This window comes from Propithecus coquereli, unplaced genomic scaffold, assembly GCF_000956105.1.
Source record: "Propithecus coquereli isolate 6110/MARCELLA unplaced genomic scaffold, Pcoq_1.0 Scaffold193, whole genome shotgun sequence".
In the NCBI taxonomy this organism is placed as follows: Eukaryota; Metazoa; Chordata; class Mammalia; order Primates; family Indriidae; genus Propithecus; species Propithecus coquereli.
In genome coordinates this window covers 3046519-3065080 of record NW_012144190.1, presented here as the reverse complement: position 1 = coordinate 3065080, position 18562 = coordinate 3046519, and the positions used below count along the sequence as shown (strand labels likewise).

The 18562-nt window shown below is 51.6% G+C and overlaps 3 protein-coding genes across 3 annotated transcripts in view; all 3 read left to right on the top strand.

Annotated features, from left to right (window-relative positions):
* DHDH (dihydrodiol dehydrogenase (dimeric)) overlaps nt 1-5626 on the top strand; it is a 7033-nt gene extending 1407 nt beyond the window's left edge. Inside the window, exons 3-7 of the mRNA XM_012643077.1 lie at nt 19-182; nt 1313-1565; nt 4099-4223; nt 5066-5216; nt 5440-5626. Of these exons, the coding sequence (XP_012498531.1) occupies nt 19-182; nt 1313-1565; nt 4099-4223; nt 5066-5216; nt 5440-5549 (803 nt within the window). The 3' untranslated portion in view covers nt 5550-5626. The remainder of the gene's footprint in view (nt 1-18; nt 183-1312; nt 1566-4098; nt 4224-5065; nt 5217-5439) is intronic.
* A 3162-nt stretch (nt 5627-8788) lies between these two features.
* On the top strand, nt 8789-12736 carry BAX (BCL2-associated X protein). Its single transcript, XM_012643076.1, has 6 exons — nt 8789-8886; nt 9471-9522; nt 9610-9756; nt 10122-10257; nt 11967-12071; nt 12470-12736. The coding sequence occupies exons 1-6, from the start codon at nt 8853-8855 to the stop codon at nt 12572-12574; spliced, it is 579 nt and encodes a 192-aa protein (XP_012498530.1). The 5' UTR covers nt 8789-8852; the 3' UTR covers nt 12575-12736.
* A 3105-nt stretch (nt 12737-15841) lies between these two features.
* FTL (ferritin, light polypeptide) lies at nt 15842-17380 on the top strand. Its single transcript, XM_012643075.1, has 4 exons — nt 15842-16166; nt 16327-16473; nt 16826-16951; nt 17080-17380. Exons 1-4 carry the CDS (start codon nt 16065-16067, stop codon nt 17230-17232), a joined length of 528 nt encoding a protein of 175 aa, XP_012498529.1. The 5' UTR covers nt 15842-16064; the 3' UTR covers nt 17233-17380.
* Nucleotides 17381-18562: the final 1182 nt, after the last annotated feature.

Genomic DNA, 18562 nt, shown 5'->3' with positions numbered 1-18562 from the left:
TCCTTCTTCCCACCCTAGAGGTGGCCTACATTGGCGCCCAGCACCCCCAGCACAAGGCGGCGGTGCTGCTGTGCCTGGCGGCCGGCAAAGCCGTCCTGTGCGAGAAGCCCATGGGCGTGAACGCGGCGGAAGTTCGCGAGATGATTGCCGAGGCCCGAACCCGAGACCTCTTCCTCATGGAGGTAAGGGCGGAGGGGCCCTTGCAACATCCGAAATGGCACTGCTTGCCATGACCAAGCACAGTTGCCCGTGGACGTTTTGTAAGGAACACAAAGAAAGTGTTTGCCGACAGTCAGCATGGCCACAAAAACTAAACTAGTGGTCAGTGCATTGGCCAGGATGTTCTTAAATCCCCTGGCAACATCCATTACGGAGGAGCCAGTGTTTTTGACCCTTAGGAAACCTGGTGCCGATTCTCTACTTCCTAGCTGTGTTACTTATTTTTTGTAGAGACAGGGTCTTGATATGTTGCCCAGGCTGGTCTCAAACTCCTGGGCTCGAGCGATCATCCCACCTTGGCCTCCCAAAGTGCTGGGATGACAGGCGTGAGCCATTGTGTCTGCCCCCATGAAAGGATATTGAGCATGGGGTGAGACAGGGTCAGATCTAAAAGAAGGAAAGCTCTCTGGGGTCACGTGGAGGTGACTGCCAGGAAGAGACTGGGTGAATTAGTTTGCTAGAGCTGACCTAACAAAGTACTATAGACTGGGTGGCTTAAACAACAGAAATGTATTTTCTTGCAATTCTGGAGGCGGGAAGTCTGAGATCAAGGTGTCCCTAATAGGGTTGATTTCATCTGATAAGCATCTTCTCTCTGTGTCTTCACATGGTCTTCCCTCTGTGCATGTCAGTGTCTTAATTTCCTCTTCTTACAAGGATTAGAGCCTACCGTAATGACCTCATTTTAACATAATTACCTCTCTAAAAACCATGTCTCCGAATACAGTCACTTTTGGAGGAACTGGGGAGTTAAGACTTCAACTTATGAATTGCCAAGCAGAGAGGATGAACACAGTTCAGCCCATAACATGGGAAGACTGGGGCGATGGTTTAGATGAGAAAAGCCAAGGGCCAGGAGAGTCAGGGGCAGGAGGGACACAACTTGGGGACTGATGGATCATGTTTACAGACTGGGGAGCAGTGGGTACCCCTTCAAGATTGGGACCCTAGCTCCAGCAAATGAGACCCTGTCTCTTAAAAAAAAAAAAAAAAAAGACTGGGACCCTAGAAGGGAGAAGAACTGGTTAATTCCCTGGTCCTGACTCCTTTCTTTCCCTTACACATCTTGCCTTCTTTCCCCTGTGATCTGCAGGCCATCTGGACACGATTTTTTCCTGCTTCAGAGGCTCTGAGGTCTGTTTTGGCCCAGGGAACTCTGGGGGACCTCCGGGTGGCTCGGGCAGAATTTGGGAGTAACTTAAGCCATCTACCCCGGGCCACAGACTGGGCCCAGGCTGGTGGTGGCCTGCTGGACCTCGGCATCTACTGCATGCAGTTCATCTCCATGGTCTTTGGTGGGCAGAAGCCAGAAAAGATTTCAGCCGTAGGAAGGCATCATGAAACAGGTACCATCTGTCCTGGATGATTTGATGGTGATAGGAGTGACTATCTCTCTTCCTGGGAGCACTGAGCTGGGAATAGGTCTTCTAGCCCATGACAATCAGATGAGACAACTAGAGGAATTTCCCATGAAGTCAGAGGATCAGAGTAGAGAGCGCAGGCACACTTTGCACTGGGACTTTGCTCTTAGGCCAAGAGACTCAACATCTCTGAGCCTTATATTACTTTACTGGTAAAATATCAATTATAGGGTTCTCATGGGAGTTAATGAAGTAACTGTTGAGGCAAATGGTAAGCAGTTAATAAATATAAATGATTATTATATTTTGAAGTTGTCTCAGTGATCCCTTGCTACATAACAGACTATCCCAAATAGCAATCAATTCACTTGAGCCCCGGAGTTCAAAGTTACAGTGAGCTATGATCAAGCCACTGTACTCCAACCTGGGTGACAGAGTGAGATCCTGTCTCTAAAAACAAAACAAAACAAAATAGTGATCATTTATTATTAATAGCTTATGATTCTGTGTGTTGGCAATTTGGACTGAGCTCAGCTTGGGTGGTTCTTCTGCTGGTCTCATGCCTGCAGCTACAGTCAACTGGCTATTGGCTGGGCCTGGATGGTCCAGGATGGCCTCATTGATGTCTTGCAGGTGGTAGGCTATTGTGTGGGGAGCCCCGGTTCTTCTCCATACGGCCTCTCCAGCTGACTAGCTGAGGTTCATTTATATCATGGTCTCAGAATTCCACGTACAGCAAAAAGAGGGCAGGCCCTGATGTGCAAACACTTTTCCAGGCTCTGCTTGCACCATGTTTGCAAGTCACATAGCCAGCTCAGATTTCAGGAGTGGGAAGAGTGGGCAAACGGACTGTACTTCTTGATGGAAGGGGCCAAGGGGCACTCTAAGAGGAATGAGGGGCACTATTGTGCCCATCTTTGTTTCTCTTTTCTTTTTATTTTCCAACATGCCATTGCTGGCTTGCAATAGTGTGGCCATCTTTGCAAACAGTACCACAGGAAACAATGAACAACCAGGAGAACAAAACAATGGCTTGAAGAAAACTCTGTCAGTGGAATATCTGGCTGATTTCCATGCTAGCTGTAACAACAGATTCCATTTCTCCAGTGCTTATTCTACATTAAGGTTATTATAGGTACGATCTCCCAAGGTAGATGTATTAGAAGTGTCTCCATTTTACAGATGAGGAAACTGAGGTGCAGAAAGGGGAAGTGACTTGTCCAGGTTCACACAGCAGATCCAGGATAAGAACTTGCAACCGATATAACTGGATCAACAGGTTTTTCTGTGCATGGTATGTCTGAGGTGTTCCACAACTAGACTAGCACTTGACTAGACTAGCAATCATGCTGGATTGAACCGATCTGAATATTTAACCAACACTTATATATCACTTACTGTGATCTAAATAGCCTTCTAAGTGCTTTATGCATTTTACATCATTTTATGTAATACGTTTAACAACACCACGAGGTAGGCTCTATTATTAATGCCTTTTTAGTGATGAGGAAACTGATTCACACATACCTATAAAACAGGTTTGTACAAAGGAAGAAACCGAGACTCAGAAAGATGAGGTCTCTTTTCCCTTTTTTGGCATGTATTTGTTTTTTATTCATTTACTCTAGTAACAGCTTTCCAGAGATATAATTCACATACCATACAATTCATTCATTTAAGTATATATTAGAAAACAAGGCTGTGATTAAAAAAAAGATAAGTGTAGAAATAAATAAATAAAGTGTATAATTAATGGAATGGCTTTTATTCAGATGATTTAGAATTAATTTTTTTTTTTAGATTGAATTTTACACTTTTTTTTTTTTTTTTAGACAGAGTCTTGCTCTGTTGCCTAGAGTGCGGTGGCGTCAGCCTAGCTCACAGCCACCTCAAACTCCTGGACTCAAGCGATCCGCCTGCCTCAGCCTCCCGAGTAGCTGGGACTACAGGCATGCGCCACCATGCCCAGCTAATTTTTTCTATTTTTAGTAGAGACAGGGGTCTCGCTCTTGCTCAGACTGGTCTCAAACTCTTGAACTCAAGCGATCCTCCCACCTTGGCCTCCCAGAGTGCTAGGATTACATGCATGAGCCACCGCGCCCGGCTGTGAACATTTTCTTTACTAAAAAAAAAAAACAAAAACAAAGAAATAATAAATTTGACTGGTTTTAAAAACAAAACAAAATAAAAGCAATCCCACACCTGTAGCTGTAACTCTCCAGTTCTCCTCCCCACCCCACCCCTAAGCAACCACTAATCTTCTTTCTGACTCTATAGATTTGCCAATTTTGGATATTTCATAGAAATGGGATCATATAATATGTGGCCTTTTGTGTCCGGCTTTGTCACTTAGCATGGTGTTTTCAAGGTTCATCCTTGTTGTGGCACTGTGTTCTTTTTCGTTGCCATACAAGAGGTGAGGGTTCTCACCCCAGGTTCTACAGGGAGGATTCGAGGGAGGCCTTTGCAGTCTGACCGCAGAGACCCAGCCCTTCCCTGACTCATGACTTCCCACCAGGTGTGGACGATACTGTCACTGTGCTACTGCAGTACCCAGGAGGGGTCCACGGCAGCTTCACCTGCAGCATCACCGCGCAGCTCTCCAACACTGCCTTTGTGAGCGGTACCAAGGGCATGGCCCAGGTGAGATGCAACAGGCTCAAGGGCTGGGAATCGTGGCCCTTGGCAATGGGAAGGGGCCAATTGTGGCTTTTGGAGCTATACGTGTGCTAAACCAGCCATTTTTCACACCATTGCTGAAGATTTCATCCTCCTGAACAACAAATCAAGGGATGGGGTTTGGGCCGCCAGCTCCTTCCTGGTCTGTCAGATAGCCTTAGGCCTGAGGAGAAGCCAGTTATTAGCAACCATGCTTAGTGGGCAGTTGTGACCTTTGGAATTGCTCCCAGGCAGGATCTGGGTGTCAAAGGTCAGCTTCACTGGGCTTCCTGGAGTCCTGCTGCTAGAAAGAAGACCTGTTCTTCGCAGCCAGCGTGCAGAAGACTTTGGGCCCGGCCTTGGGTTTTAAGGGACGGACCTCAGTCATTCAGGCCTCGTTTCCCATGAGGAGTCAGGGCTGCTCCTCTGAATTTCCATTTTAGCTCAGACTTGGGGATGATGGTTTAGGCTTCCCAGGGCTCTGGGGCTAAAGAACAGGTCTCCTAGTGGAGAAGAAGGTGCTGGATTATCTGAACAAAAGGGGAGTCACAAAGACACAAAGATAAGCCCTCTTCACTAGATCTAAGAAGCACCTTGTCCTCAGCGTCAGGCTGGAGAGAGGTTTGCTCCTGGGGAGACAGACAGACAACAGTGTTGTTAAGGAACAAACCCCTAGCAACCAGGAAGGAGCAAGGGCCCAAACCTTCCTGGGGACGGACGGGAGCAAGCTCTTCCACACTGGGTGCCAGAGGGAGGCCCCTGAGCATCACCCAGCATGTTCTAGGGCAGGGCCAAGGGCAGCAGAACCACTTCTTATCTTCCCCCAGATCCTTTCCCCCTGCTGGTGCCCAACAGAGCTGGTGGTGCAGGGGGAGCATAAGGAGTTCCCGCTGCCCCCAGTCCCGAAGGAGAGCAATTTTAGAAACACAGCAGGCATGTGTTATGAGGCCAAGCACGTCCGGGAGTGTTTGCGAAAGGGTAAGGATGTGGAGGGCACGGGAGGGGTCAGGCCTAGTTAGGGGGATGTTGGGCTTCCCCTCAGATAGTCACCAGCTGTTTGGAACTACATCTCCCAGGATGCCCAGGGACATCCACCCCCTCAACCATGAATTACTGTGCCACATGGGATTCTGGGAGTTGTAGTTCTTTTGGTCTCTGGTGTGTGGGTACGAAGGGGTCCCTAACTACACTCTCTCCCCAGGCTTGAAGGAAAGTCCTGTGATTCCCCTGGCAGAAAGTGAGCTCCTGGCTGACATCCTTGAGGAGGTGAGGAAGACCATTGGAGTCACCTTCCCCCAAGACAAATTCTGATGTATACCCTGAATAAATAAAGACATGGTTTCTATATAGATCTTAGATCTTGGTGGTGGTGGTTGGCAGGAGCTGGAGAGCCCACATCAAAGGGTCACTAGAAAACAATGTGAGCCTGGTACAGTGTCATGCGCCTGTAGCTCCAGCTACTTGGGAAGCTGAGGCAGGAGGATCACTTGAGCCCAGGAGTTTGAGACCAGCCTGGGCAACATAGCAAGACCCCATCTCAATTTAAAAAAATAAAAGTTAAAAAAGAAAAGAAAAAGTGAAAAATAATTTGTGTGGAATGATGGGGTGGAGGAAGGTGCTGTCAGGACTACATTTCCCATAAGCTCCTGGGGCAGACATGTATGAGCAGATCCACGTTCCCTGTCATGGCCTTTCTGGGGTTTGACCCTCATTGCCTTGGAGTCATTTTTGCAAAATAGCCTGATTTCTCACCTCGGAAATCATGCTCTTTCTGGGTTCCTGAAAGCCACCCAGCTTTTGTTCTTGTTGCTTTCCCTGCCTATAACTGCCTCTTCTCAAATTATACTGGTCAGGCTTTTCCCTAGGAAAGTGTCAGAAATGCAACTCAAAGTGGCCGGCACAGAAATGGGATACATGGTAACTAAAGCCTTCAGGGGAAGGCTGGTGTCAGGCCAGGGCTCTGTCTTTCCTTGGCATTTGTTTCATTGACGGTCTCAGACACTGGTTAAGTGTAGGACTGGGCACTGGAGCCAGATGGCGCATGTGACCTTCGGAAGACAATAATGTGTGGGTAGGAGGTGTCCCTGACTACACACTCCCAGCCTCTCTCTGCCTTTGATCATCAGTGAAGGGGAGAGGCTAGTAGTAACTACCCTCTGGTGAGGATTAAGTGGGATGGTGTCTTAGTCCATTCAAGCCACTATAGAAAAATACCTTATGGGAGGCCGAGGCGGGCAGATTGTTTGAGCTCAGGAATTCGAGACCAGCCTGAGCAAGAGCGAGACCCCGTCTCTACTAAAAACAGAAAGAAATTATCTGGGCAACTAAAAATATATACCCCCCCCAAAAAAAATTAGCTAAAAAAAAAAAAAATACCTTAGACTGGGTAATTTATTAACATAAATAGCATACATTTGTCGCTCACAGTACTGGAGGCTGGGAAGGCCATGAACAAAGCACCAGCAAATTTGGTGTCTGACGAGGGCTTACTCTTTGCTTCAAAATTGGCCCTTCATTGCTGCATCTGCACATGGCAGAAGAGGCGGAGGGGGTCCCTCAAGCCTCTTTTATAAGTGCACAGATCTGGCCAGGTGCAGTGGCTCACACCTGTAATCCTAGCACTTTGAGAGGCTGAGGCGGGAGGATCACTTCAGGCCAGGAGTTTGAGGTTGCAGTGAGCTATCATGATGCCACTGCACCCCAGCCTGGGCCACAGAGCTGTCTCAAAAAAAAAAAAAAAATACATGCACCGATTCCATTCATGGGGGCTCCACCTATATGACTTAATCACCCCCCAAAGGTTCCACCTCTTAGTACCATCACCTTGGGGGTTAGGTTTCAACAGAATTTGGGGGAACATGTACATTCAGACCATTGCAGATGGTATATGAACAGCCCCTTGCACACAGTAGGTTCTCAATAAATGTTAGCTGCTGATTATGCACTTTGGGCTCAGGTCTGATTCTAGTATTTTATTCTGGGAATCAGGCTGAAGGTGCAGCTACCTGAGGCATGCACTTCTCGTGGTGGAGTACAGGAGCAGCGAGGGTGAGTGGAAACAAGGGAGGCCTCTTCATGCTATGGCTAGATGAGGCCATGGCAAGGGCAGGGAGGGAAGAAGATTTGTGAATACTACTACCTATCCTCTTTCTCCAGTTTTCAAATCAAACTGATCTTTCAAGGTCTAGGGCAACTATCTTCTTTTAGAAGTTTTCTAGAGTCTTTCTTCTGTATGCTACCCAGCACTCAATCATGTTTTTTTTTTTTTTTCCCAGCCGGGTTCTCACTCTGTTGCCCTGCCTGGAGTGCAGTGGTGCGATCATAGCTCACTGTAGCCTCAAACTCCTGGGACCAAATAATCCTCTCACCTTAGCTTCCCAAGTAGCTGGGACTACAGGTGCACACCACCATGTCTGGCTCATTTTTAAATGTTTTTGTAGAGATAGGCTACGTTGCCCAGACTGGACTCAAACTCCTGGCCTTGAGCGATTCTCCCACCTTGGCTTCCCAAAGTGCTGGGATTACAGGTGTGAGCTACCACGCCCAGCCTGATGCATTTGTTAAATAATACATAAACTATGAATCTGGCAGTGTGCTAGTTTCTGGGAGAATTGAGGATAAATTAACACAATCCCAACCTTCATGGAAATTTTGGGTAGACAAAAAAGACCAACGTCAAACTGAAACATCGCACACATAATTAATTATAGTTGTGAGAAAAGCATTATAAATCCTGGATGCTATGAGAGCTCTTTCAGCAGAGGACCCAGTCTAAGAGATCTTCCTGACACCCAGGTCTGACTCCTTTGCCTGCTCAAAACTTTCCCATGGCTCCCAGCTACCCTTGGGACCGTAGAGGAAACCTCTTCTTCGATGTGCCCAAACCGTTCATCGTCTGACCCTAGCCCACTTTTCTAATCTTAGTTCCCTTTACTTACTATTATTTTCTTTTTAACGTGTGATATAATAATTTACATACAGCAAAGTGCACAAGTCTTATGTATACAGCTCAATGAAATTTTAAAATCTGTATACCCGTACAACCATCACTTAGATCAAGATATGGTATATTTGGGGCACCCCAGGAACCTCGCTAGTGGCCGCTCCCTGTCCATACCCTGCCATTGTATCACCACTGATAAGTTTCTGCCACTTTTCAAATTTCATATTCCTTTTATTTTCACTCACACGCACACAAACACTCACAGGCTTTAGTTATCTAAAACGTCCTTCCTGGGAACACGGTATTTTGGGCCTCTAAGCCTTTGCACTCGCTGTTCCTTCTGAGCTAGGGAGGGCTCAAATCCTGCCCCAAACTTCTGAAAACTGTGCACGAATGAATGAATGAAAGTCACAGCTGCGATCGAACGGGCGGCGGGTTGGCCGCCACTTAAAGGGAGGCGCTGATTGGGTGGTCACGTGACGGAAGCCAAGCCTCCCCAGGGTGCAGGCACAGTCACGTGACCCGATGGCCCTGCGGGGCAGCAGCCCGCGGCCGCCATTTTGCGGGGCGGCCACGTGAGGGCGCACGTTCGGCGGGGTGCTCACGTGACCGGGGGCGCGCTGCGGCCGCCCGCGCGGAGCCGGCGAGAGGCGGCGGCGGGAGCAGCGGTGATGGACGGGTCCGGGGAGCAGCCCAGAGGCGGGGGTGAGGCGGGAGGCAGACGGGCGGGAGGCGGGCGAGCCCCCTCGCCGGCCGGCCCCAGGATCCCTCCTGCCGGCCTGGGGCTGTGCGATCTCCAAACACTCCGGGACAGAAACTCACGGATAGGGCGCTGCCAGCCTCCAGCCACCTCCTTCCTCGGAGGTTCCCGGCTCTCTGGTCTCCGCGCCCCGATTCCTGCCTGCCTAGCACTCTCGGACCCCTGAGAACCTCGGGATCTCAGAAACCAAGCCCCCGGGCAGGCCCGGGCTTGTCGCCCGCACCACTTCCTGCCTCTGGCCCTGGTGGGAGGGGCGGGTCTCGTCTCTGCCCCCTCAGGCCAGGGGTCTCGATGCTTTAAGTGTTCCCCCAGCCTCCCGTCCTGGAAGAACGTAGGATTCAGGCCCAGGCTCCTGGCCGTTCTCCATCAGGGACTCAGTTGCCTGGGTTCTCAGCCACTTTATCTACCAGGGACTCAGGAGTCCAGGGCCCCTAGCTCTGTCCTCCCTCGGGGACCATGAGCCTCCACAGTCCCCTGACCCCCTAGAACCCAATAGTCCAGGCACCTCTTCCCTTCCTTTCTCCTCTAGGGCCCACCAGCTCTGAGCAGATCATGAAGACAGGGGCCCTTTTGCTTCAGGGGTGAGTTTGAGGTCTGATTATTGTGCAACGGATTTGAGGAGTGACACCCCATTCTGATTCTGCACCCCCACTCCATTCCCATTCTAGTTTCATCCAGGATCGAGCAGGGCGAATGGGGGGGGAAGCACCCGAGCTGGGTCTGGAGCCGACGCCCCAGGATGCATCCACCAAGAAGCTGAGCGAGTGTCTCAAGCGCATCGGGGATGAACTGGACAGTAACATGGAGCTGCAGAGGTGTGGCCCCCGGGGACCCGGAAGTCCAGACACTGGTCTCCTCCTTCAGAACGCAGCGGTCCCAGCCACACACAGCTCTCCCCTAAGAACTAGGAGTCTGAGCCCCACCTCTCAGCTCAAGCATTCCGGACTCCCAGCCCTCCCTTCCCCCAGGATCTTGAAACCCTCCTTCAGGGAGTGATTTTTTCCACCTTACAAGTACTAACTGTTCATTTGTCCCCTTCCCCTGTCCCACGTGGGCCTGTTGCTTTTCACTGCAGCCTGGCTTGGGCCTCAGTTTCCTTATGTTTAATAGGAGGTAGATGCCAGAATCGCAGCCCTCTGCCTGCTCCTCCCCCCAGCCTCGATTCTCCCCTTTCTTGCAGAATGATTGCTGCTGTGGACACAGACTCCCCCCGTGAGGTCTTTTTCCGAGTGGCAGCTGACATGTTTTCTGACGGCAACTTCAACTGGGGCCGGGTTGTCGCCCTTTTCTACTTCGCCAGCAAACTGGTGCTCAAGGTGGGCAGCTGCCGGCAGGGAGCTCAGGGGTGCCCCCCTCAGACCTGTGAGCACCTGGGGACCGTGGGATCAGGCCCTACAGTGGCCCAGTGACCACAGAGGGAATAGAGAGAGACAGTTGTGGACTGGGTGTCTCTGCCTTCATTTATTCATTCAACAAACATTTATTGGGCCTACTACATGCCAAGCTGGTACTCAGCACCTGGGACACAGCACTGAATGAAGCAGGCTAGGTCCCTGCTCTTGCAGAACTCATGTCGAGTGAAATAGGCTGATGTGGTTGAGCACAGTGGCCAGGAAGACTTCTAAGAGCAGGTGACATTAAAGCCAAAGTTGGAAGGACAAGAAGGGTGCAATGAAATGTAATGATCAGGGGGAAGAGGGATCTGGTGGAGGGGACAGCACGTCTTGGGGTAGGACAGAGCCTGGCGTGTCGAGGGTGGTGAGGAGACTGGTGCGGACGGAACAGTGAGCAGGGGGAGCGGTGGGAAGTGGGCTCAGAGTTTGGCAGGAGTAGATTGTGTGGGGTCTTACGGGCCGTTATAAAGACTTTAGCTTTACTTTGAGTGAGACGAGAGTGATTGTTTGGTTTTAAATAAGGGAACAAGGTGATTTATAAATTGAAGTGATTATTCTAGCAAGTACAGATGCTCCTCGACTTACTGTGGCGCCGCATCCCCGTAAACCCGTTATACGTGAAAATATTATAAGTCAAAAATGCATTTAGTATCCTGACAAACCCATGGTAAAGTCACAAAATCATTAATCAGAAGTCGAGGACTGTCTGTATAGCAAAATGATAACTGTAGAACCTAGGTTGTGGGGCTATATGGCCATTAACTGAAACTCTTTTAACATTTCTTAATGAAGATTTGCATAATACAATGTTGAGGGGAGGCATGTCCAAATTATCCCGGCTGTCTTTGGTGGACGGGGGATAATAGGGGGTGCAAGGGCAGAGGCAGGGATGCTGGTGAGGTGGTGCGTGTAACTGTCCTGGCGAAAGGTGACAGGCCTGGACCCACCCAGCTGGTAACAGCGGAGGTGGGAACGGCCATTTCTTGATGTGATTTCAAGATGGAGCTGATGGGGCTGCAATGTGGGATGTGAGGGGCACAGCAGTCAGGGTGATGGTGGCGCTGCACACGGAGCTGGGGACGCCAGGGGAGAAGCAGCCGCCACTTATGGCTGGGAGGGGACGCTCTGGGTGTTGGGAGAACACCTCATGGGTCCGGGCACAGGTGGTCTTACCTGGGCTAGAAAGCCCTCCCGGGGCAGTGACGTTTGACCTGAGCTTTGTGAGGCGAGTGAGACTTTGCTTGGTTGAGGACTGTTGAGGCAGAGGGATCAGCGCCTAAACAGGTCCCACTGGCAGGGAAGAGTTTGGTGGGAGTAAGAAAATGGAAGGTCAATGAGGTCCAGAAAGGAGCGGAAAGGTAGAATGAGGTCAGGTCATGGCCTTCACGCAGGGCCTTATGGGCATGCTGTGCTTCTAGGTCTTTATCCTGGGGACACTGGGAGCCACAGAAGGCTCCTGAGCAGGGCAGGTGACAGTGATGGGATCTAGTTTAAGTTTCTGAAGCTGACTCTGACTACGGCTGGAAAAGAAACTGCAAATTAAGGCAAAGAACTGAGAGAAAAGGCTTGAGGCCACTGTCTCCAGGCAGTGGGGACAGGGCTGTCTCTTATGCCCATCCTGCTCCCTGCAGGCCCTGTGCACCAAGGTGCCCGAGCTGATCAGAACCATTATGGGCTGGACGATGGACTTCCTCCGAGAGCGGCTGCTGGGCTGGATCCAAGACCAGGGTGGTTGGGTGAGACCCCGCAACCCAGCCCCACCCCACCTGGGACCCCACTGGGCCTTCCCGCACCACAGAGGTGCCCTCTCCCCATTTTCAGATCATCAGCTGTAGTCTGTAATGTTTCCTTACTTGTCCCATCAATCAGATTCATGTAGTACCTGCTGGCCTCCTGGTGGTGACCTCTGACCTTCTTGTGACCCCTGACTTGATTAGTGCCATCTGCCCTCCCTGGTGTCTCCACTTCCTCTGGAATCCCTCAAGTTCATTGACCCCAATTCTTTACTACCCATTCATCTTAGGCCCTTGCCCCAACTCCTGCCCTCTGACCTCTCCCTCCCTGATCCCTTGTGGGCTGACCCAGGGGCTGCCCCTGGCCAAGCTGCTGAAGTGACTGATGTCCCTGTCCGCAGGACGGCCTTCTCTCCTACTTTGGAACCCCGACGTGGCAAACAGTGACCATCTTTGTGGCCGGAGTGCTCACCGCCTCGCTCACCATCTGGAAGAAGATGGGCTGAGGCCCCCTGCTGCCTTGGACTGTGTTTTTTCTGCATAAATTATAGCATTTTTCTGGGAGGGGTGGGGACTGGGGGACATGGGCATTTTTCTTACTTTTGTAATTATTGGGGGGGGTGGGAAGAGTGGTCTTGAAGGGAGTAATAAATCTCCTTCGGGCCACACTTCAAGAGTTGGAGTCACTGGGCCCGATGTCCTGGGGTGACTTGGCCTGCCCACCCCAGCTGCACCAGGCCACTGTCTGGTCACCCGTGAGGCGGCTATGCAGGGACTTGAAGCTCTGTCCACTCCCTCGACAACTTTTCCTGAGGGTTCCCTGTGCCGTGTGGTTAGTGAGTCCCAGCCCTGCCTCCGTGGGGCAAGGAGGCCGACTGGCTGTCACATCTGTCGCAGCCAAGGATGACTGTGGGCCAAGTCAGGCAGCTCTGGGCAAGGTCTGAGCAAGCTGGAGGTGGGTGGGGGTGTGTGGGAAAGCACACGGACAGGCTGCAGAGCAGGCCTCCTGGGCCGAGGGGACCAGGGCCTGGAAAGCTGGTGCCTATGGGACCACAGGGAGCACATGTGTACTGGGATGGAGAATGGCAGAGAGCGGGTGGGGGAGGATTAGGGGAGCAGGGGAGGCCTCTGGACCAGGGTGAGGACATCACTGGAGGTTGGGAGGCTGAGAGGAGGCTGTGGAGAGGGTCCAGTGGAGAGGCCCAGGCTTGGGGGCAGGGTTGGGGGAATGGCTGCAGAGAAAGGGACCTGTCTCGCCACTCACGGGCTGGGGGGAGGGGCTGGCCTGGGGAAGGAACATGCTGAGCCCAGAGAGAGGCCCCTGTGAATTTAGACGCAGATGGGAATCAGGAGAGAAGGGAGCATAGAAAATGATGTCACTCGAGGAGTGTCACAGTATCCTTGTTCCCTCTCTTGAGTCTCTGTGTCCTGAAAGTATCTCCCCTCTGGGTCTCTGTGTCCCCATTCCATGTTTCTTTTTCTTTCTTTCTTTTTTTTTTGAGACAGAGTCTCACTCTTTTGCCCGGGCTAGAGTGAGTGCCATGGCATCAGCCTAGCTCACAGCAACCTCAAACTCCTGGATTCAAGCGATCCTCCTGCCTCAGCCTCCCAGGTAGCTGGGACTACAGGCATGCGCCACCATGCCCGGCTAATTTTTTCTATATATTTTCAGTTGTCCAGCTAATTTCTATTTTTAGTAGAGACGGGGGTCTCACTCTTGCTCAGGTTGTTCTCGAACTCCTGATCTTGAGCGATCCTCCCGCCTCGCCTCGGCCTCCCAGAGTGCTAGGATTACAGGCCTGAGCCACCGTGCCTGGCTCCCACCCTGTGTTTCTATCTTCTTCAGCTCATCTTTATCTCAGCCCCTGCTCTCCTGCCACCCTGTGGGCTGTTCCAAGTCCCCTCTCCACAGGTGGGGCCTGCCTGAGGCTAAAGGTCTTTAGGCTGAGGTTTGAAATTTGGTGAATGAGTAACTAGGGCCCCAGGCAGCTGCCCCTCCCCCGTGGACTCCCCAGAGATGCCAAGTCGGGAGATACAAGAGCAGAAAGGCAATGGGGGGAGACTGAGCCACCACCCAAAAAGGGGACAGTATGACCACAGGCAGGATCTCAGGGAAAAAAGAAACTAAAAAGATGGTAACACCGAGAGACAAAGCACACAGCGGGTTTCCAACAAGGCGACACCTTGCCTGAGGGGGCCAACTTGGGTCTGAGCCAGGCCTAGTGCTGAGGGTCCCGCCTAAAGGAGTCTGAGCAGGGCCCAAGGGGATGATGTCAGGGAGCTGCCCCGCCCCCTCCCTCTCCGGAGCCCCTTCCTGTGCTGAGCTCAGCATGACTCAGCACAGCTGCTGCCCTGGCGGCCGGCTCGGACGCCCCTCAAGGACCCCAACTACCAACCTGGCCCCTGCTGCAGATCCATTTGGTCAGGGGCCAACTGACCTGGGCTGTTTGGAGAGGCCCCTCGGCCGCAGGCCTTCACCTCTTGCCCCACACCCCAGTGGCTTCAGCTCCCCACCAAGCAAGTGAGCTGCCGCCATTAGGGCACTTCAGTAGAGCCAAGGTCCTGTCATTGTTGGGTCTTCCTTCCCTGCCACGACTGCGAGCTTCTCGAGGGCAGGGTCCTGACTTGAGCCAGCTCTGTCTCCCAGACATCAACAGGGACCCGGCACACTTTAAAAATGCACTGAAGACACACATCCCATCCCTAGGTCCCCAGACTCTCCTTGTTTCTCCATGACACAGAGCTTCACTTTGTGAGCTTGAAGGCGAGGAGAATTCCCATAGTCTCTTTCTTTCTTTTTCGGAGGCGGACAGTTCTCCAGAGTCTCTTCAGTTGCCTCCTAACCCTAAACAGCCCCCAGTAAATGCAGTCCCAGAGAGAGACCTCAGAGCTCTAGATAGTCATTTGATTCCTCCTCATCTCTGCTCCCAGAAAAATACTGGGCCCCTCAAAGAGCTCCAAGGTATCCCCAAAGGCCCAGCCAATCGCTGGAGGCTTCAAAGGGCTGTCCAGGGTTCCACGAGCTGCCCTGCCTCTTAAAATGCCCCTACTAAATTTCCAAATACAATGCCACCATGAACTCCAAGGCTTTAAAACTACCTTTTCCATCTTACAGATCATCTCAAGGGCCTAACGATCTCCCGGGGGAGGGCTCCAGAAAAATATGGACTTTCCATCATGAAACCCCACATCTGTGTAAACCCCAGGGCTCCAGTCTCCCTCCCCCTAATCTCCCAAAGAGATCCCCAGGGTTCCAGAAATACCATCTCACAGTCTTCCAAACTTAACAATGATCCGGAGACATCTCGCAGAGCAAACCCCAGGCGACTAGAGGTCCTCTCCACACCTCTGAGATACCCCCCACACACCCAAGGCTCTAGAAGAATCCATGCTCTCGGAATTTACAACCTTATAATCTTACTTTCCTGAGACACCCCCAAGTCCCCAGGGCCATCACTTCCCAGGGTTTTCAGTGGTCCCATAAATCTCTCGCCTCCTAGAGAGAACCCCCCACCCCAAACCCTCGACTTTCCAGAATCGGCCCAAGAGCCCCCACCCCGCATTCCACATTTCATAACAGACTCGAGCTACAGGCGCGTGACTTGCCCACTTCGGGGTAGGGGGGCTGAGACTCGTAACTGCCCGGGATTGGTCAGGCACGGCCTTCGGGCCTCGCCTCCCCCCACCGCTGATTGGCCGACCGCTCGCTCTGAACGCCCCGCCCCCGAGGATCCGCGCGCTATAAAAGCAGCCGCCGTTGTTTCATCGGATCGCAGCGCGTTGGGCGGTCTCGTGGCTCTGTGTCTTGCTTCAACAGTGTTTGGACGGAACAGACCCGAGGACTCCCTTTCTTCCAACCTCAAACTGCTCTCTGATTTCTCCACTTGCAATCTCCGGGACCAAGATCTCCGAACCAAGAGAAGATCTCTGCCATCTCCTGCTACTGGAGCCAGCTAACACCGTTTTTTGTGGTTAGCACCTTACTGCCGAGCAACCATGAGCTCCCAGATTCGTCAGAATTATTCCACCGATGTGGAGGCAGCCGTCAACCGCCTGGTCAATTTGCATCTGCGGGCCTCCTACACCTACCTCTCTCTGGTGAGTCCTCGGGACGCCCGAGGCCCAAATTCCCCCTATTGCGCAGCTCTGGCCCTCTGCGCACGCGCGGCTTTCTTTGTCCAGCCGGGGGATCAGGGCCGAGTCCGCACGCCTGACCTCGCCTCCCGCTAACCATTGTTCCCTCCATTTATTCCCGCAGGGCTACTATTTCGATCGCGACGATGTGGCTCTGGAAGGCGTGGGCCACTTCTTCCGCGAATTGGCTGAGGAGAAGCGCGAGGGCGCCGAGCGTCTCTTGAAGATGCAAAACCAGCGTGGCGGGCGCGCTCTCTTCCAGGACGTGCAGGTCAGTATTGTGAGGGTAGCGGACTACACTTCCCAGCAGGGCGTGCGCGCGAGGCGTCTTCACCTAAGCCGCTTAGGTGTCGCCTAGGCTTCTGGGAGATCGAGTTCGGTCCTGTGCGGGTTCTTATGGCTGGAAATGGAGGCGCAAGTAGTGCCCCCAGCTTGCGGCTGCCCAGACTTCTCCTTGTTGTCCTGGAACGTGTAGTTGTAGCAGACGGGGAATTGGGGGCAGAGCGGTAGCGGTAAACGTAAACCCTCTCACTAGCCCTGATCCCCCGACTGCTGCTGGGAAATAACGTTTTAGTCCTTTGCAGGACGTATGTTCTGAGCTTTTTTATCTTCTTTCTGTATAGAAGCCATCTCAAGATGAGTGGGGTACAACCCGGGACGCAATGGAAGCCGCCATGGCCCTGGAGAAGAGCCTGAACCAAGATCTTCTGGATCTTCATGCTCTGGCTTCTACCCGCACAGACCCCCATGTAAGTACCCACTTCATCTATAGCTACCCATCTGAGCCTTTCTCTACATTTGTCACACTATTGTAAGTGGCAGCCTTGCCTCTCTCTTTTCCAAGGTTTGGATTTCTAATTTGTCTTCTCTCCCTCAGCTCTGTGACTTCCTGGAGAATCACTTCCTGGATGAGGAAGTGAAACTCATCAAGAAGATGGGTGACCACCTGACCAACCTCCGCAGGCTGGCCAGCCCCCAGGCTGGGGTGGGCGAGTATCTCTTCGAAAGGCTCACTCTCAAGCACGACTAGGAGCCTGCCAAGCCCAGCGACCTCTGAGGAGCCCCTCTCAAAGTGTCAGGGCTTCTGCCTGAGCCTCTCCCTCCAGCCACTAGGCAGCTTTTTAACCATCCTGGAGTCCTCTCCCAAGCCTTGGACCAAATGGAAATAAAGCTTTTTGCAGCACCCAGTTGGTGATTTTGTATGTGGTATGAAAAGTGAGGTGTAATCTATTTTCACAAGGATTCTGAGTGAGCTGGGATGGCAGAGAAAGAGGAGTTGGCCCCATCTCCCATTTTCTTATCTGTTCTAAAGCAAGATCCTATCTATAGGGTGTGAAGTTGAGGGTTCTCTGCTTGCCTGGTTGTTAACTGACCTCCCCAGATGATAGACTCAGACTCCAGGGAGTTGAATTTAGTAAAACCTGGGGTTGGTGGCTGGAAGCAGTTACTATTAAATTTCAGTAACCAGAAACAGTCCTGTTTAAGGAGTATGGGGCCAGACATAGTGCCAAGCTCTGAAAGTACTGTCTCTGCCTCAATTCTGGGAGGCAAGTAGAATAGTAGCCCCTTTATATGGGCAAAGGGAGGCTATTACTGTGCAATTTGGTTGGCAAACAGGAGGCACACACCTGGGTCCAACCACTCCAAAGGCTACGCCTTTAGTTCAGAGATCATGGCCTGTATGGTAATCCCAATGCAGGGCACACACTGGACACAGTGGGAGGAATTATGTGAAATTTAGGGCCAAATTCTCCAAATGGGCACTGAGGAATCTTAAAGAGGCCTTAGGAGGCATCTGCTGGGTCCAAGCTACAAAACGAGTCAGCTCTGACCCTCTCCCTCTTTCCCTTCTAGAAGAGGAGTCTAAGTATGGACTGGATACTGGTTCTTTTGCTCAGCACTGTACCCCTCTCGCCAGACTTTAGTGGCCACTCAATTTGGGGGAAGGGGAGGGGTCTCTGTGTCACACCGTGGCCAACAGGAAAGATTAATCACACCTCCAAATCCAAACAATTCAGAGCTTTCTAATTCCCTGAGTAATGATTGGCTCAGAATTGCACATAAGCCTTAGTGAAGATTTGAACTAAATGGAAAAAGATTTTTCCTAAAAATAGAGCCATTCAGAGGACAGTGACAGAGACCACAGAATCATGGAAATGTGCCTTAAACTGGTGCTGTCCATCTGTGTCCAATAGGGTAGCTATGAACCACATGTGGCTACTGAACACTTGCATGTTGCTGGTATTACTGAGAAACTTACTAAATAGCTACATGTGGCTTGTGGCTGCCCTACAGATCTTCATCCTAGTCACATGGCCCCTTTATGTCAAAGATCATGTCAGCCAAATTTTTGCCACTTG